This window comes from Mya arenaria, chromosome 17, assembly GCF_026914265.1.
Source record: "Mya arenaria isolate MELC-2E11 chromosome 17, ASM2691426v1".
Taxonomy (NCBI): Eukaryota; Metazoa; Mollusca; class Bivalvia; order Myida; family Myidae; genus Mya; species Mya arenaria.
The window spans coordinates 5,808,739-5,828,689 of record NC_069138.1 but is presented as its reverse complement, the minus strand read 5'-3'; the positions used below and the strand labels follow the sequence as shown (position 1 = coordinate 5,828,689).

The window sequence follows — 19,951 nt, the reverse complement described above, 5'->3', positions numbered from 1 at the left end:
TGCACTGGTGTCACAGTAGGGGCAAATTTCCTGTGTATTCGTTTATTGGCTCAGGGCCATTTAGGGTCCATTTCTATAATAAAACTTTCAAAACTGCACAGCAGGATACTCAGATCAGAGATCTGAAAAGAGGGATCAAGGCAAGTAGATTAAGACCAATAAACAGAAGGTTGTGTACTGTAAATAGTTTTGGTGTGTGGGGGGGAGTCACTTATAGAAGGCTTTAACTAGGCCGTTAAGCCTTATTGGCCTTGAAATATTGCAAAAAGAGTAATCTTATGCCTGATTGAAGTTGAAATTGCAAATAAATTCTGTATTAGAAGACGCCTCATGTTTTCATATGAATGTAAAAACAGAATTATTAAACAAAATGAATAATGCCTTGCAAATAGTTTTTAGATGACTGTATTGTTAGATTACAGAAGGATTCCACAATAGCTTTATTAGTCTTCCCTTTGTTTTCAGATGACTGCACTGTTAGATTACAGAAGGATTCCACAAAAGCTTTATTAGTCCCTTTGTTTTCAGATGACTTAACTGTTAGATTCAAATTGTGATCCCCAAGAGCTCAAATATGATACTCCCTTGTTTTTAAATGAACAAGCTTTGTTCTACAATAGCTCAAGTTTTATCTTACCTTGTGTTCAGTTTAGTAACTGTTCTGGTAGATTCTAGTAATTTTTCTTTAGAGCTCAAATATTGGCTCCCCTTGTTTTTAAATGACTTAACTGTTGTAGCAGTGTTTCACAATAGCTCAAGTATTATCTCCTTTTGTTTTCAGATGACTGTACTGTTGGATTCTAGCAGTGTTCAACAAAAGCTCCACTTGTTTTCAGATGACTGTACTGTTGGATTCTAGCAGTGTTCAACAAAAGCTCCACTTGTTTTCAGATGACTTTACTGTTATATTCTAGCTGTATTTCCAAAGAGCTCAACTATGATACCCCCTTATTTTTCATTGACCTAGCAGATGACTGTACTGTTTGATTCTAGCAGTGTTATCTAAGAGCTCAAATATGATACCTCCTTAGTTTTTAAATGACCTAGCTTTGTTCCACAAGAGCTCAAGTATTATCTCCCCTTGTGTTCAGATGACTGCACTGTAAGATTATAGTAGTGTTCCACAAGAGCTCAATTATTTTCTCCCCTTGTTTTCAGATGACTGTACTGTTAGATTCTAGCAGTGTTCCGCAGGAGCTCAAGTATTATCTCCCCTTGCTCTGTGATGTACTGTTCGAGAGCCCTCTTTCGAGAGATGGAGGTAAGAGAACTAGTATGTGTGAGGCCATGCTAAAACAATTTGATGTTCAATGTTATCTTGGTTGTAAAATTTGGGTCTTTAAAACAAACTCAAACCATTTTCTCAAAGATAACATTGTATCTAAGAAAAAATCATGTATGTATGTTAGCTTATGTATCCTATTTTACTTCATAACACTTCGGAGGGACCAATTAGTCTAAATAAGATTAGTTAAATATCTAAATTGATATTTTCACTGTAGTGAATATAACAGCAGTGAACAGGACTGAGTCTATATTTCACCATATGGAAATATATCATAAATAATTAAAATATTTTTTCTTGAGAAGTTTTGTCTTTGACAGGGCTTATATTTAAAAGAGAAAAGTATGCTCTTTTTATTTTCATTTTTACATAAAATTATAATATCGTTTTAATATATTCAACTTTAATTTCAGTATTGATTGGCCATAAGGAAGTGATATCCCAGCTAGAAGCAGAGACTCTTTACACCAGCTGTGGGCTTGGAGTTCGGGGTTCCCATTTGAACTGTGGTACTTTCCCTCAAGCGTTCGAGGTCAAGATTGGGGTATGTGATTTTTGTGACACTATGATTGTCATAAACATTTATTCATTCATCAGTACTTTTTGTGTTTTGTGAAAAATATCCACTGACTGTGGCGGTATATATAAAACATCTTAAGTGATTTCCTAACTTAAAGCTGCACTCTCACAGATATACCATTTTTACAACTTTTTTATTTTTTGTCTTTGAGAGAGCAAATTTTTGCGTGAATATCTTCAAACCAATGATATAAAATTGCTGACAAAAAATCAGATCGTAGATTTTCATATTTCCGTTCGAAAATTAATGTTTTATGGCTTACTAACGGTTTAAGAAAAATGCATAAAACATCAATTTTTGAACTTAAATATAAAAAATCTGCGATCAAATGTTTTGTCAGCAGTCTTTTATAACAGGTTTCCATGGATTTTCGCAAAAATTGGCTCGTTCCAAGACAAAAAATAAAAAAAAGTTGTCAAAACGTTCAATCTGTGAGAGTGCAGCTTTAAGTATTTGTCCTAAGTTAAGTACCTCACTGGATATAGGATATATTGACTCAGTAAATTACAAGGAATTTCCAAAACGCCCGGGGTCAAATTCTGGGACGTTTTGGGCGATTTTTTGGACATATAAAGTGTCTACGTTCGCTTATTGAAACCCCTGCTAAAATATATAAAATGCTTTATTTTCATTAATTTTTAATTTTATATTCTTGCTTAATTTGAATATGAACATCTTAGTTATGAAATTACTTTAGATGTTTTATGAATGCCATCACTGTATTTTTAATATGCATCTGATCACCACAATTGACAGGTTGAGAAAGAAAAGTATGAGACGGGTGTGCGTTGGCTTAGAGAGATCTTGTACCAGACCAAGTTCCCGGCGGACAGACTGAAGACCGTGGCTAAAAGGATGAACAGCACGATTTCCCAGTATAAGAGGAAGGGCAATGCGGTGATGCGAGCCCTGATAAGAAGCATTATCTTCTCACCTGGTAAGATATATTCATTTTTATGGTAATTATCAGCTCGTCCTACGGTTGCATAGAGATGACATACAAGTTATTTTTTATTTGTTAAAACAACTTTAATAGTATTACGTATCTCGTTAAAAATCTTAGCAACTTGTTTTTTTAACTGGCTTATCTTTCTGGTTTAAATGACTTACATATCTCTGTGAAAGGATATAGTAACTTGTTTAAGTGACTTGCATATCTTGTTAAATGTTGTTTAAACAAGATATTTTAGTTGTTTAAAGAGTTACTTAGTCGCTTTAACGGCATGTAAGTCCTGTTAACCAGATATTTAAGTCATTTAAAGGAGATTATTAAAATCACATGTACGTGGGCTGTCCCACGAAATCGTAGACATTCCTTATTTTAAAAAAAGCCTTTCATTTTCTAGGTGACATTGTTGTTAGCATCAACATGCAAAAGTTTAAGCATTTCGCCATGCCTCATAAACCTTTCAAGACATTCACATGAAACTTGGTATGTACCTTCCTATGAATAATACACACAAATACACAAATAAATTACTCACAATAATTATTACTAGACCATTTGTTCTGTCCAATTTTTCCAGACTGCAATCACCAGATTAACAGCATGATGAGGCAGGGCAGATTTCTGGATGGTTTGCTTAATCAGCTGGAAAAAGATCCCAAAACTGTATGTTTAATAGTTTATTATTAGGGGCATTCAATAAGTTGGAGAATTTTAATTAATTAAAGGGGCTAGACACCAGATTGTCTCAAATTTGGCAAATATATAATTTCCACAAAACAAGCCTAGAAATGTCAATACAAGCAATATGAGGCTGATAATGCATCATTTTACATGATTAAAAAAAATTATTTTGCCGCTGACAGTTTCCCTATTTAATAAGTGCATAATGGTTTCCCAGCCTATAGTGTGAATATTTAGCAAGCTTAAGTGATGGGATTAGTACAGATACATATTCCGACGCTATTTTTAAATTAACTTGGATTTACATGGTAGAACACCCAAGTAAATTTCGAATTGGAAAAATATGCAAAAACTGCAAAAGATATGTGTGTCGTAAGCAATGTGATACACAAGTTAGTAAGATCCAATGCGTTATATCATTTTTATGTAAGTTTTTTACAATTTTCTTTTTTACTTGCAATTGCATCATCTGGTGTCTAGTCCTTTAAAAATTGTTGATATGCTTTATCTAATGAAAAATTATATCAATTTTGTATGTTTTATGGTATAAGAGGGAAACTCCAAAAAGTGTTTAACTTTTAAAGTGCAAAAAATGGTTTGTGGGGAAAGGTATGTGACTGTTGTTGTGTATTTTTTGGATAAATCAAAACTTAAAGTTTTATAGCAAAAGAGCGGAACTTATAGGGTATTGAGATTTTCTTGCCTGTTTATTGTACAGTCGAGGGCACTGTATATTTTGTATGTTTGTGTATATATGAAGAGCAAGTTATAGCATTTCAATAGTAATAACTCCTTGGAAAAAATATTGAACTGTTTATTTACCATCATTCCAAAAAAGAACAAAGTTGGGCTGAATATTAAGAACTTATTATAATAAAATAAGAGAGTTACAAGAACTTGATAGCATTTTTTGTACTAAAAATAATCATGCACTTAAATATTGTTAGGTTGAAGAAAACATGGAGAAGGTTCGTGATTTGCTGACCAACCCTAACAACCTGACCGTTCACATGGCTGTTAATATTGCTGAAATAACAAAGGGAGGCTACCAGCCACAAAATGTATGGAGTTCTCTGATTCCTGATGGGAAAAGTGCAAAGGACAGGTAAGAGTCCAGAGAGTTGGGTACCTTAAAAAATAAATGTTGGTAACTGACAGTATTTATGGTTGTTAATGCTTCAAAGGGTGGTACCCAACCACACAATGTATATCGCTCTCTTAAACCAAGACCAATACCCTAAATCGATTACAATATGGGGTACCCAGTACCAAGAAGTCTCAATCAACATATCTGTTGACAATTGTTAACATGACTGTAAATGTTGCTGTGATTACAAAACCACAAAAACCGAAAAGGTATGACAGTCTCTGATTTTAAGATCACTTAATCACTTTAATATGGAGTACCAGTACCAAGAAATCTCAATCAACAAAGGGAGGTAACTAGCCACATGATGTATGGCTTTCTCTGATTCAAAAACCATCACTATTATTCAGTTAAAATATGGAGTTTCCAGTACCAAGAAAACTCAATAAATAAATCATATTTGCAGAAAACCTTACTATTCACATGCCTCTGTACGACTATCTGGTAAAACCTTTATTTCAGTGTCCACATGAAGCCTCAGTATGACTATGTGGTTCCCTTGTCCGAGTGCAAGAGCCCCTCCGTGATTGTTGGTGTTGGATCGGTCGAGTCCTCGTATCTCATTCAGGTATCTTTGCGTTATAAGTGTTCTTTGAAATTAATTTTTGTGTCGCCTGAAAAGACGACATACAAAATTATTGCCCTTTGTTAATTTTCATGCTTAAAGTTTTGTCCGGGGCATATCTTGAAGAATATAAGAGGTATCAACTTGAAACTTCATAGCTAGACAGATCTCATTGAGGGCAAGTGCAGTGCACAATAACAGTAACTCTTGCTTTCTTAGTTCTAAAGTTATTGCCCTTTGTTAATTTTCATGCTTAAAGTTTTGTCCGGGGCATATCTTGAAGTATAAGAGGTATCAACTTGAAACTTCATAGCTAGACAGATCTCATTGAGGGCAAGTGCAGTGCACAATAACAGTAACTCTTGCTTTCTTAGTTTTAAAGTTATTGCCCTTTGTTAATTTTCATGCTTAAAGTTTTGTCTGGGGCATATCTTGAAGAATATAAGAGGTATCAACTTGAAACTTCATAGCTAGATAGATCTCATTGAGGGCAAGTGCAGTGCACAAGAACCGTTACTCTTGCTGCCATATTTTTAGAGTTATTGCCCTTTGTTAATTTTCTTGCTTAGGTTTTGTCCGTGGCATATCTCGTAAACTATAGGAGGTTTCAACCTGAAACTTATTCCGTAGGTATATCTGATTGAGGGTTCAAATGCCACCTACACTTGAAAGTTAAATGGCAACATCATTGTCTATAAATGAATAAAATGCCAATCTAACAGCTATAATGTCGACAGTAAATAATTCGTCAGGCGACACATCCGACTCGCGGAGTTCTAGTATTATTAAAAACCCAAAGATTATATAATAGTATAGCAATATTAAAGTCTCTTCTATTAATAAATTCATCATAAATGTTTATGCTCTGGTTTTACACAGGAAAAAACCATAATCAAAAGGCAAACATGGTTAAGGAAATTGACCCATTGAAACAGTCATTGTTTTATAACTTAAAATCGATAATATATTATCGATTTTAAGTTATAAAACAAAATAAATGCTTTCCAATTTGTTGAGATTTATTAGTGAAATAAAAATGATATTTCGCTGTTGCAGATGTTGGAAATATGAATTTGATATTACTTGTTCTCTGTTTTAAAGTATTAGCCGGCTCCCATACTCAAAGTAAGCGTCAGTGCTTTCAAACACTCTTGGAAGCCTTTTAATACCATACATATAAAACAACAGTAGAATAAATCATGACAATTTCCATGGAAACATTAATTACACTAATGCAGAAAGAAAATAAATACATGCAAAAGGCATGGTTTCAAGGACAAATAATTACAACTTAAATATAATTTAATTAAAATATGAATCTTTCTCAATCAGAACAAATTCTTTGACTGTTTTAAATGCCTTGTTCAATACTTCTATAAGTGACCCCCGCCAAAACCATGTATTGTACACAACCTCTGTGTATTGATTTTAATCTAATTGCCTAATTGTCTTATCCGATCTCCGATCTGAATATCCTGCAGTGAAGTTTGAAGTTTTATAACAGAAATGGACCCTAGATGGCCCTGAACCTATAAACAATTAAACATGAAATTGGCCCCTACTGTGATATCAGCGCAATTAGCAGGAAATTCATAGCAGGGGATTGTCATGCCAAACATTCCTTAAACTAGGACTTTAAGTGACATTGTCAAAACACATATCAAATTATCTTGCATGGTTTGTAAACTTTCAAACTTAATGGGAACACTTATATTTCAGGCTGTTTCTTGTGTGAAATCTCACATGCATGATGATCTAGCAGCCATCATGGTGTTCATTCAATACCTGACCCAGCTTGAAGGTCCACTGTGGAGGCAGATCAGAGGTCTGGGGTTGTCATACCATTACAGGTGTGTAGATAATAGAAAAAGTGTATATTGAGTGGGTAAATAAGGGGTTACAGGGTTTATACAATATTTGATCACGCTTGAAGGTTCACTGTTAGCCAGATTAGAGGTAGTTATACCATTAAAGGTGTGTAGATAATAGAAAGAGTTCATAAGAGTACTCTGGGTTATGATATTATGGGTTGCAGTGTTAATACAATATTTTAGATCAGAGATCTGGGACTCTCATACAACTACAGGTGCACAGCTAACTGAACCTGGTGTTCACTCAATACTTCAACCAGCTTTAAGGTCCACTCTGAATGCATGTTAGAGGTGTTAGGGCTATAACATGACTACAAGTATATAGATAATACGAATAGTGCACTTGATTTTTGGTTTAATGATAGAAAAGTGGTTATGCAATAGTTAAATAAGCAAGAGGCAAGTCTGTTATAAGGACTTCATATACCTCTACAGGGTTGAAAGGAATAGAAAGCATAATTTTTCAATGGTTATAATTTATTAAAAAAAGTGCATTATTGGAATGTGTTCATTAAATGCTGATTTTGTTAGTTCCTTTATGTTGATGTTATTACAGATCAACGGTTTGGCGTTATCATATCACCCCGGGTTTGTAGATATTTGAAAGAGTGCATATTTAATAGTTCTCTTTCAAAGGAATGAGTTGTTGTGTTTATACCTTATATGAGGTAGCTGTAAACATATAACTACAGGCTTGCAGATGATTTAAAGAGTGCATATTTGATTAAGTTTTTTTTTGTGAAATAATAGGTTGTAGTGCATTTACAGAAGTTTACTAACCTTGAAGACTCACTGGAAAGACAGATCGGAAGGACTGTCATAAAACTACGAGCTGATAGACAATTACAAAAATGCGTGTTTAGTTAATCCAGTAACTTACACTGTTAAGAAGTGGCAACTGTGGTGACATATTTTATGTTTTGGACTTATATTCCGCCAAAGTGTATGAAGATAAATGGAAGAGTACAAATGATTGAGTTTTAATCTTATATATTTGTTGTAGTAGAAGTACAATCCTTAAATTTTGTGTAATAATTTCATATTTACTATGTAAATAAATACTGCAGGTTTTCCAGGTGTTGGTTTGTATGTATAATTATGTTAATTATGTTTACATCATTGTTAAATAGTGTAACAAATGTAACAATTGAAATATACACTAGTTACACAGTGCATAACAGATAATACGGGAAAAAAATATTATGGAACTAACAGCGACTTCTTAAATAGACATTTCAACAGTAACAAATTTCAACAGTAACAAATATATCATCTACAAATATCATCTTCCAGCATGTACGCCCAGCCAGACACTGGTTTGCTGTACTTCCTTCTGGCCAGATCCACTCACATTGTCAATGCTTACAAAGAAGGCAGAGACATCGTGGTAAGTATATCTAATGGCTCATCTCTTTAAGCTTATGTCTTTTTTTCCAAGCGAAACTAGTTTGGTTCATCGTGGGCCATCTTATCATTTTTTGGAGAAGAACTATTTATTAAGATATATTTTTCTTATGTTCTGATCCTTTTCTCTAGATTGTACATGTGTTTCTGTTTGTCATTATCTAATATATCATCAGTATGTATGAATAAAGGATATATTTAAACAAAAATAAATCAATAAGCATATTGGACAATCAAATGTTATTCTTGTTTACAATATATGTTAAAACAAATGAATTGTATAGAAACGTTACATTAGAGTAACTTGAATTTGTAGTGTGACTGACAATCGCCTAGTATTTATTCGAATTTCTAGATATTACACTATTTGGCGAACGCTCATATGGGGCCCAATAGCCCTTTATGCTATCTTCGGTGTTCAAACACATTAAGCCTGACCATAACACAATCATCTTTTAAAGCTGCACTCTCACGGATTGAACGTTTTGACAACTTTTTTATTTTTTGTCTTGGAACGAGCCAATTTTTGCGAAAATCCATGGAAACCAGTTAAATAAGACTGCTGACAAAAAATTAGATCGCAGATATTTGTATTTAAGTTCAAAAAATGATGTTTTATGCATTTTTCTTAAACCGTTAGTAATGGTTTAGGCCATAAAACATTAATTTTCGAACGGATATATGAAAATTAACGATCTGATTTTTTGTCAGCAAACTTATATCATTGGTTTGAAGATATTTACGCAAAAAATTGCTCTTTCCAAGACAAAAAATAAAAAAGTTGTAAAAATGGTAAATCTGTGAAAGTGCAGCTTTAAAATATACATATGCTAATTGGTATTGGTGTATGTTTCCAGTGATATTTACTATTATCTTTGATGATTGCATATTTACGTCCCTTAGTTATCTGAGGCAAGAAATAAAAGGTATTAGCCTTCTTTTTATTCATGTTGGCATTGACATTTTGACCAGTGTTGATTTATGTTTGACATTTTCCATCATCATAAAAAAGAACACAAACACACTGGTATAAGTATTTAAGAATTTTTGGAACATCAGTAAAACAGTAAGGTTAAAGAAATCGACACATTAGTGAGAGCAGTTTGTGGAGTTGGTGCAACCCAAATAATGGAACTTTAAACTATTTGATTTTCTCTTGTCTTTTTTATTTTAAATTCATATAGTAAGTAGTGTTTTAAGTGACTTATTTTAAAAAATATATTTTTTTGTTTGTTTTTTTCTCCGTGTTTTTCAATTTAAATTCATTTAGTGAGAAGCATTTAAAGTGGCTTAACTGTGAGAAAGGGAAGTAACTGTGCGAAAAATGTAGTGCAAATAGCTGATTTGGAAGGAAGGGAAGCAAATTTGTGAAAATTCTGCAAATAAGATCTAAGTCAAGGGATTTAGGGGTATAAACTATTTTAAGTAGCTTAATTGTAAGTACGGAAGGAAAGTTTGTGAAGCCTATTAACATGGCTAGTTCTAAGGGAGTTGAATTTACAAATGGTTAAATTGCAAGACTGGGAGGTAATGTGTACACACACCGGAAATGGCGTCATTGTAACTAAGGTAGGTAATTGGGCAATAATATTGCATATTACCCTGATGAAACTAAAAGTACATTTATTTACTTTGGAAGCTCTTTATATTCCTTTTGATTTAAAATTGATTAATTCATCATTATTTTACAGTTGATATATATATATGAACAACTACATAAACAAGCTCAGTAGCCAAAGTTTAAACATAAACCTCGTTTAATGGCACAGGGTAAACGCAAAAGACATAGAAAACCAAAACAAACAAGAAACATGTAGCAACAGCACAAAATGCCACAAACAACACAGTACATATATACTATATAAAAAAACTAGGTGTGTTTATCAAGGATTGTTAGGTACCGCCTTCGAACGTTCAGTAAAATGTAAATTTAAACCAATTTATGTGCACAACCTCACTCTTATCCCAACAATCCCGAATAAAGTAAAAACGTAAATAGTAAATTTTATCAACGTATGCATTCACTTGAGGAAACATTAAGGCTTCAATAATGGAGTTCCTATGTATAATGTTTGCTCATAAATGTAGCCCTTCGATCTCAAACCAAATGATCAACCTTTGTCTGCTCTGCCTTTTGTATGTTTAGTTCATAATTGACAACTGAAGTTTAGAATTACAGAAATGAAATGAAAGCCTAATTGCACTCTCCGACGAAAACTCTTGTCCACGGGGATTTTCACAAAACTGATTCTTTTTCCAGCCGGACAATAATTAATTGTTCCTGTCTTTTCCAGATGAATTATGTGAATGGAGTGACAGCATTCACGGAAATTGAACTGGAAACGGCCAAGAGTAGCCTGACATTTGAAGTAATAGAACGTGAGACAACGGTGACAGAAGTTTCCACGCAGTCAATATTGGCCTACTTTAGGGGAATACCACACTCCTATAACAAGTATTTAGCTCTGATCGTATAAGTTTAACTTTAGTATAACATTTAATGGGATGATAAAATTCCGGATTAATCCGGAATTCCGGATTTAAGGCCTCACGGATCGATTTTGAGATTAATGTAAATCCGTTGAGTTTTTTCTAGGGGGGGGAGGGGTACAGGGAGCGATTCGAGCTCAGTTCGAACAATATGGGTACGAAAGGTGAGTTTCCCGGAAGTGTAAAGCCGGAAATTAACGAACCTAATTACGTCTTGGCAATCGAGGAAATTACCGATGGGACTAGAAGACAGTATCCGGATGGTCGTATCCGGATATGACAGACGACGAAGACGAATAAACGGGTATTGGAAAATTGAAAAAAAACGACCACCACCAACTTCCAAAAACATCGATTCGTCGATTTTAAGGGTATATTTGCCATTTATTTTTAAGAAAAATTCCTGAAACGTTTCTTTTTGAGTTAATAGAAATTGATCAAACTGAGAATGAATTTTGCGCATGTAGCATTATTTCGGACATCTCGATTCGGATTGTGTCATAATAATCGATTTTTATTTTACAAATTTTATTTGGCCGATTGAAGTTTACGCTGTAAACCGTTTTTTTATTATTCTCATAATGTTTGAAGCATTGTTAACGGTAATGGGAGGTTCAAATGAAAATTGGTTTGGTTCAAATTTAAAAAAAAAATGAAATATTTTGTAGTAGTAATATATATTACGTAGAGGCAGTCATTTTAATATCTATTTGAGACAGTCCAACAAAACTTCTTGAGGACCCAGTTTTAGTGAGATTTAAATTCTTTTGTTGTAATTTGTATTTCCAGGCATGATTACTTGTATGGTTACCAAAGTCAGGGATGAACAGACACCTCAGCCAGTGCATCCAGGTGTTCCTGTCAATGACTGACAATTCAATCCAGAGGCCATGATACTTGGATTTATGGCTTATTATGGCACCACAGTAGTGTGTCTTACTTAAGACACTTGCCAAAGATACAAAGGCTCTCAGCGAATTAAAATTCAAAGGTGTACAGCATCATACAAGATGAATTACGGAGTGGCTAGCCATTTCAATGATGAACATGTGGAGGAGTTAATGGATCTCAGCTTTGTTTCAACTAAGACAAGTCAACAAACACAAACACTGAGAAAACTGTTGCAGCTATTTTTCTGGCATAGAATAAGAAATAGTGTTGAGACATTTGGCCTCCTTAAAAATCACAAGGGCTGATTCTGAATCAATTTTCATAGAATTTGAAAGCCTGTTTGAGAGACTTGAACTGCTGTGGGACAATCTAGTTTGTGTGCTACTGGACTCATGTAACACCATGAGGGGAAAAAATCTGGCTTGGGGACCAGAATAAGTCAAAGTCCACCATGTCCACAACGGCTAAGCTGCCAAAGCATTTAAGTCCTGTTTGGATATTACTTGTAATAATATATATCATAATTAATAACATTATATTCTCATCAAATGTGCAGAAAATGGAATAAATACTCTTATGATACATAAAAATTGAATAAATAACACTTTTACAATAAACATTTGCAAGCATGATAATTGATATGTTGTTCATTATTATAAATCAAACATCCTACAGTGTAGACTGTTCATACACAGGCATTTGATCATAGCCAGTTGAGTTTTATGGGAAGTGGACAACTGAACCAAAATGTCAGGTACATGTCTAATGCCTGTCTTCAGGTAAAAAAAGAGTAAATTTAACTTTGTTTAAAGACAACTGTGTTAAACTTCACTGCTAAGATTCCTCATAATTGTTCTGATTGTGGATGTCTCCTGTTGAACATAATTTTATCTACCAAACCGAAAGATGTACTCCTTGAACACTATTCTAAGGCAAAAAAGGGTATTAGAATCGCTGAAATACGGAAAGCTTCGGGGGGCTTCGCCCCCCATGTCCCCCCACCAGGGCTTTGCCCTGGATCCATCAGGGGCCTTGAGCGGCCCCCTGAACCCCACGCAGACATTTTCAGGATTGGCAACTTGGCTCTGTTATCATCCCTGAATTTTATACATTTTACAACGATTGTGATGAAAGTAATATTAACTTATACTAAGTCACTCTCGTTGGCACGATTGTGCTGCGCGAAAGTGTGGTCTGGTGTTGTGGGGGAAATTGAGAACCCGGAGATAACCCACTAGTCGGGCTAAATGACCACTTACCAAACTCACATGCTGGACAAGGCAGGAATCGAACCCGGGTCGCCTTGGTGAAAAGTAAGTTCGTTAACCACTGCGCTAACCGGACAATCTCTTGTCATATTGAGATTTATGTTTCCATTATGTATTGAATTTAAAGAAAAATATAGTTAAGTATTAGATAAACTTCATTAATGTGACTAGTATTTTTTTGTTTTGTGCCCTTTTATTTGATACTTCATTAATGTGACTAGTATTTTTTTTTGTTTTGTGCCCTTTTATTTTGAAAAAAGTGAAAAAGGTAAAAAAAAAATATCAAGATTCAGAAAGAGTTATTATAATGTTTCTCTATTCATGTTTTTGTGACTTGAGTAATTTATAAAGGCTTCACATGAAACATGTGTCTTTGCTTTAATAATGTATATACTCATTTGGTATTGTAATCTTTTAAAATGCTTTTTGTACATACAAACAGGGACCTGCTCAAGCTGATCTCCAAAGTGACCTTAGCCGACCTTAAGAGAGCTGGTAAGCTGTACATATCAGCATTATTTGATGAGAGCCAGATCAGGAGAGCTGTTGTCTGCAACCAGTCCAAGGTTCAAGAAGTGGTGGATTCGTTCAAGGAGTAAGTTTTTAGTTTTATTTTATCTGTAGCAAAATGCGAGGTTATTTCAAAGCACTTCGAAGTGTTGTAGTCCTACACATGTTTCCAAAGACAATAGGTTAATTTTTATCAAGGCCCATACTTCTGGTTGTATTTAGTAAATGTTGAGTTATGCCGCATTTTTGACTTTTACACCAGTACTGATGTGAAAAAGTACAGAAACAAGCTCAGTAGCAAAAAGTTAAAACATAAAACCGGTTTAATGGCATAAGGTAAACGCCAAAGACGTAGAACACAAAAACAAAAAATCACAAAAAGAAACATGGAAGAACAGCTCAAACTCCACAAACAGCATAGAATATCATAGTTTATCAAGGATTGTAAGGTATCGCCTTGGAACTCAGTAAAATGTAAATTAACTTGGGGTTTAAAACAATTTACGTGCACAAACCTCACTCGTATCCCAGGCCAGATGTGATGTTTGGCTCTCTTATTTTGTTTGGATACGCGTCCTTTCAAGTGATTCATTAAGCTTAAACAAAAAAAATAGTTCGAAATTTATTTCACCAGGTTATCACATAAAGCAAATGTTTCACAACTGACGCAATCTTATTTTTTGTGATCATGAGGGAAATCAATTTTGATCTTGCACCGAAATTAAATTAATATTTGGTTTTCTTTGAGCTAAACAAAATGATGAAATTGACAATTGAATTGTTAAATCGTGTGGTAAACATCCCGAAATCATTTTGATGACTTTGGTGCCATTGAAAAACGCAGCACAGAAGTTTACCTATAAAATATGAACGGAAAATAGCAGGAGTAAATAAACATGATAATTTCACCGAAAATCATAATTTATGATAGGCGCATGTTCAAAATGGCCCCCAAAATAAGAATTATACCAATGTGTTGAATTTATAAGTGATCCTTTTCTATGCGTTTCAAAACGGCTTGCTTCTAAGGTTAATATATACTGTGGTCTATTCCTGCCCTATCAATTTGAAAATTTTCATCAAAACAAATTAGATTTTCTCCTTTTTACTATGAATCAGTGTATTTGAGCTCATTTCGGGATAACATTCAATTAAGAATGGCACAAAACATTTATTGGGTTTTACGTAGGAAATGCCTGATAATGAATGCTTTTCATTAAAGCTGCACTCTCACAGATTTACCATTTTTACCGCTTTTTTATTTTTTGTCTTGGAAAGAGCATTTTTTGCGTAAAAATCTGCAAACCAATGATATAAGATTGCTGACCAAAAATCAAAGCGACGTTCATGACGTCATAAATTTTAATAATAAACAATCATACGACATTGACCTCTAGTTTGTGAAACTACAAGTATTATTCCCATCAATACCATTTCTAATGAGAACATCTTTAAAATCGGTCTAAACTGCCGGACATTGGTCTCCAACCAGTATATTACAAGACATGTATAGTACAAGAATGTATCTTTGTGTTCTGCTGGACTCTTGTATGCTGATGGTGTTTTAATTGATTGTTTAACGTTATTGTTTCAGGTTGAAGGTGGACGTGAAGGTGATTCCTTCACTGGAAGAGGATTTCCTCTGTGCACTGTAGGAAGGAAAACGCCATAAGGGACTGACTTATCTGACTCATCACAAGTTCTAATCGTTTCAATAATTCTTTTTAGCAGAATTCTGCTGCAAAATCAAAATGAACAAACTTTTTTTTCGGCATTATCGCCTTGTTATTGATTATTTTTAGCTCATATGTTTTTAAGTTGAAGAATTGTCATACGTTTTGCGCCGTTGTCATCGCCATCGGCGTGCCAAAGCTTTAAACTCGGATACAGATATAGAACCGTCCAAGACATACAATTAAAAATTGTTACACAATACTCAATGTACAACAAAACTTATAACTCTTGCTTAAATTATTGTTAAGTTATGCCCCTTTTCACTAAAAAACAACACAAGCGTTAACTTGTTATCCGACCTTGTTGTTGAATGTTTGATTCATATTCAAGTATGTTAACGTGTTAAGATGTTAAATTTTATGCAGTTTCTATGCCTAGTGACCCCATAGTAATGTGTTGCCATTGGAAGATGTAACATTCAAACCGAAAAATGCTCTACAAACAATTTGTTTTGTCCTTGAAATATAAAATAGGCTGCTTTCACGTCCGATTTCAGTTGATAAATAGAATAAAAATCCAAACTGCCCTATTGTCTATCATTTATTTTACATATAAATATTCAGCAAGCACTACCCTTTCAAAAAACTCCATTGCCAAAAGAATATGGGGTTTACTGGCTGGCATCAAATTTAACATGATCGTAAATGGCTCTATAGACTGACATTGATATTTGTCCATTGGCAGTCAATTGTATAAAACTTGTTAATCCTCCGGTTTGGTTAGTTAAAATGTTTAAAGTTGGTCAATATTTATCACATGATGAATGTTGACCAATCAAATTGCTGGCACATGCAGACTTAACAAAAGACAACCTACGGATAAAATATCAAGTTTCTTACAATTGGCCCCGGATACCTGAAACAATGCAAATTCAGGTTAAGAACTATGAAAACTTAAGTTATTATTGACTTCAATATATTGACTTCAATTGATTCAAAATCATTTTGATGGCGTTAAAAATATGATCAAATTTGTACCAAATGTAATACATTGACAATATATTATTACTTTAGTTAATGATGCAGTTGATTAATGGTAAAATAAATTAATGATGATATCAGCTACGACAATATTGCAATAAAATTTATCAAACAATGTGTACTTATTTATATGACAGTGGCTTTTTTCTATATGAAGATAAAGCGAAGGTGTCTTAAAAATCTACATGTAAGTATTCATATAATATTGTGTTTTTTGTTTGTTGTTTTATTTTGTTGTTGTTGTTTTGCGAAGAAGACGTACCAACTGTGGGATGAATACATATGCTTAACTGAATAGCTCCAAGTGTGTGATGTCACAACAACAATGGAAAATACAGAAACAAGACCAGTAGGCTGAAATTTAACTAATATCATGTTTAGAGGCACAATGGTCAAGGTCAAACTATAGCATTACATGGCAACAATTATAACACAACTGTCACAATATTGACAACCTTTGCACGGTCACTTAACATACAACTCACCGTGGGGTTGATACTGAAATACAACAGGTAATGGTAAATACGTCGATTGTTTGGGATTGAGATTTTTTTTCTAGGCTTGGTTTTCTTTTTTTGACCTAATGACCAACTTTTTCATAGTTTTATACGGTTGTCTGCTTTTGTTTCCCCTCAGGGAAGTCGGTCTGTCTACATCCATGTAATACTTCATTGTCAATAATTTCATGTGATGTTTTATAATTGTAATAATTTCCTCCACAATGCTATATTTCCAGACGAACTGTGTAGCGTAAATGGACTTGCAAATAATACAGAGATGGAGTTTGACAATCCTGACCATCAAATTTTTTAGAGAGAGTTTGGTTTAGTTGTTACTTTCTTGTCTATTCCAGTTAGTATGAATGTTTTCTTTGCATTTTTATTCGAAATAAGATTTAAATGGCTAGTTTTGAAGTTATATGAACATTCTACGTTCTCTTTGATCACTCCTTGTACTTTGGATGTATTTTGTGGTTCGGGTGAGTCTGGCGTTTATTATATATCCGTATAGCACAGCCATCCGAACACACAAATAGCTTGGATTAAAGACAAATGAATATGAAATTGTAATGGTATTCGTAGTCGTCCTCCTTCTTTCTGATATGTTTGTGACATTATGCAGACAGTGACATCGCAACAGATACTTTTAGTGAATCGTCCTTTTGACTAGTTGAACATGGTACATGGTGAACAAAATAATACCCTTAGGCTAATGGAATGTATTTGTGTTGTTTTTGCAAAAAAATGGCAGTAAAGCAACAAGAGGAAACAATTAAACAATCGTTAACATGACAACAATATTTTTTTCCAGAAGTGCCTTAGCCCGTTCTGCAAATTACTTATTTATAATTTATTTCTGTGAGCAAATATGGGCTTCAGTGGCACGTTTTGTTACCAATTGAATATTGTTCCAAGCATTAAATAATATTGCAACCCAAGAGAAAGGGTTTTGTGCATGAACGGACAAAAAGTTTATTTAACACCACTAAGTAGTGATATTGGGATCGATCAGTTTATGAAAACAATGAATGCTAAAATAGTTTACATATTGACAAATGAACATAACCATGTTAATTGGAAATTATCACATTACAGAGAAGCAACAGATTATAGCATTTACTCAAACAAAGTAATGTATTTCTGAGCTATAGAGAGTCCGTAATTTCGTATCTCGCAACGTTCACAAATTAATGATCCAATTGTTTGCCAATGGAAATTCAATATCGGAATGCAATATGGGTCATTAGGGGAAACATTTTAAAGCTGAAACATTTTTTTTCAGAGTCATGTGGAATCTAGAAGGACCAATCCCAAAAATTACTAAAAACTAATCAAGTCAAATATCAATTTCACTCTCAACTAGTTTTTTTCTTCTTAGTCCTTCTTCTGAAATATATATAGGACATTATGCAGTGACATCGCAACAGATAATTTTACTGAATTTTGACTACTTCACCATGGTACTTGGTGGCACAAAGTATTACCCTACCGAATTATTTCAGTGCATTTGCGAAAACGAATGTCGGGAGAAAAATATTTTTAAAAAAGGTGAAGTGACAAACCCTTTCTTTTTTTTACAGCAGTCCCTTAACCTGTTCTGCAAATTACATATTAATATTTCATTTCTATGAGGAAATATTGGCTTCAATAGCACGTTTTGTTACCAACTGAATATTGTGCCAAGCATTAAATAAGATTGTAGCCCAAGAGAAAGGGAATTTTGCATGAACGGACAATAAGTTAATTTACCATCATCAATTATTGATATTGGGATCAGTTAACGAAAAGAGTAAATGCGCAACTAGTTCATATTGACAAATGAACATTACCCTATATATTTGGATTTATCAAATTACAGATGGGCAACATATTATTATATTAACACAAACAAAGGGAATTGGACATAACACGATGAAAGCAATTTATTTCTGTGGTCGAGTATATTGAGTTCGTATTTTCATATCTCGCAACGTTCACAATTAATGGTCCTATTGTTTGGCAATTGGAAATTCAATATCCGTATACAGAATATCTCATTAGGGAATAGCTCAACCAGATTTTCAGAGTCATGAGCAATTGAGAAAAACTGGGCCAAAGTATCAGGAAAATATTCCTGTTAAACCTCAATCTTAGTCTTGATTCCTTTTACCATATATTCAAAATCTTGAATGTTTTTTTTTCTATTTTATAAAACGTCTTTTGTGATGGAATTGGTTGATTTAAACATTATGTGAATATGTGCATAAAGCTCTCTCTAGATGTACTTCCGTAATTACTAAAAACAATAAGTACAGGCAATCAAAATATTAGGTATTTTTGGCACGTTTTATCAGGGGGATTTATGGCCACCCAGCTATTAATTTAAAAACTAATTTTTAAGGCTTATATTTATTGTCCATACACAAATCAAATGCTTCTTTTTATTTTGATATTTAAATTCAAATAATTTAACATAATAATGCATTTGATTTAGAACTTTTATTTTGTGTGTCCATCGAGTGTAAACCTTCATTATTCCTTTTACAATAATACAATAAAAAACAGGGGCAAGCTAAGTAGCCGAAAATTCAAATGTTAACCCTGTTAGGGGCACAAGGCAAGCGCCTAAACTACAATTTACACCACATACACAAAAGCAACACTAAAAACAAACTTACACCACATACACAAAAACAAACACAACAAACAAACAATACCATCATTAAAAATTGCTTTACCGTTAAAAGTATTTTTTTTTTCTTCACAGACTTTTGAGATAAATATATAGTCTTAATGATACAAAATATCGACTAAATACATCTCTTAAATCTTAAACAACAACTCAGCGAAAATGAGGTTAAACATTTCATACAGCTCGCTTTAAACCTAAACTTAAAACATCAATTTCGTACAGCTATGTATATTACCCTGAATGATTTGTTTTTAATTAAAAGACACCTATGAACTAGTGTAACACAGCTAATACCACTACTCTACGACTAAACTATTTTTCAATAATAAAGATTTCCTTCAAAGATAGACAATTAAAACTTTGGGAGAAAAAAGCGCTACGAATCGAATTTTGCATGGCACTTGCGAATATGAGTAATAAAATTC

At 33.6% G+C, this 19,951-nt stretch overlaps 1 protein-coding gene across 1 annotated transcript in view; it reads left to right on the top strand.

Moving 5' to 3' along the window:
• Nucleotides 1-16,464, top strand: part of LOC128224298 (uncharacterized protein C05D11.1-like) — a 30,379-nt gene extending 13,915 nt beyond the window's left edge. The window contains exons 14-24 of the mRNA XM_052934110.1: nucleotides 1,159-1,261; nucleotides 1,699-1,829; nucleotides 2,622-2,802; nucleotides 3,392-3,477; nucleotides 4,443-4,600; nucleotides 5,105-5,210; nucleotides 6,927-7,057; nucleotides 8,372-8,465; nucleotides 10,777-10,937; nucleotides 13,574-13,726; nucleotides 15,236-16,464. Coding sequence (XP_052790070.1) covers nucleotides 1,159-1,261; nucleotides 1,699-1,829; nucleotides 2,622-2,802; nucleotides 3,392-3,477; nucleotides 4,443-4,600; nucleotides 5,105-5,210; nucleotides 6,927-7,057; nucleotides 8,372-8,465; nucleotides 10,777-10,937; nucleotides 13,574-13,726; nucleotides 15,236-15,296 — 1,365 coding nt within the window. The 3' untranslated portion in view covers nucleotides 15,297-16,464. The remainder of the gene's footprint in view (nucleotides 1-1,158; nucleotides 1,262-1,698; nucleotides 1,830-2,621; nucleotides 2,803-3,391; nucleotides 3,478-4,442; nucleotides 4,601-5,104; nucleotides 5,211-6,926; nucleotides 7,058-8,371; nucleotides 8,466-10,776; nucleotides 10,938-13,573; nucleotides 13,727-15,235) is intronic.
• Nucleotides 16,465-19,951: the final 3,487 nt, after the last annotated feature.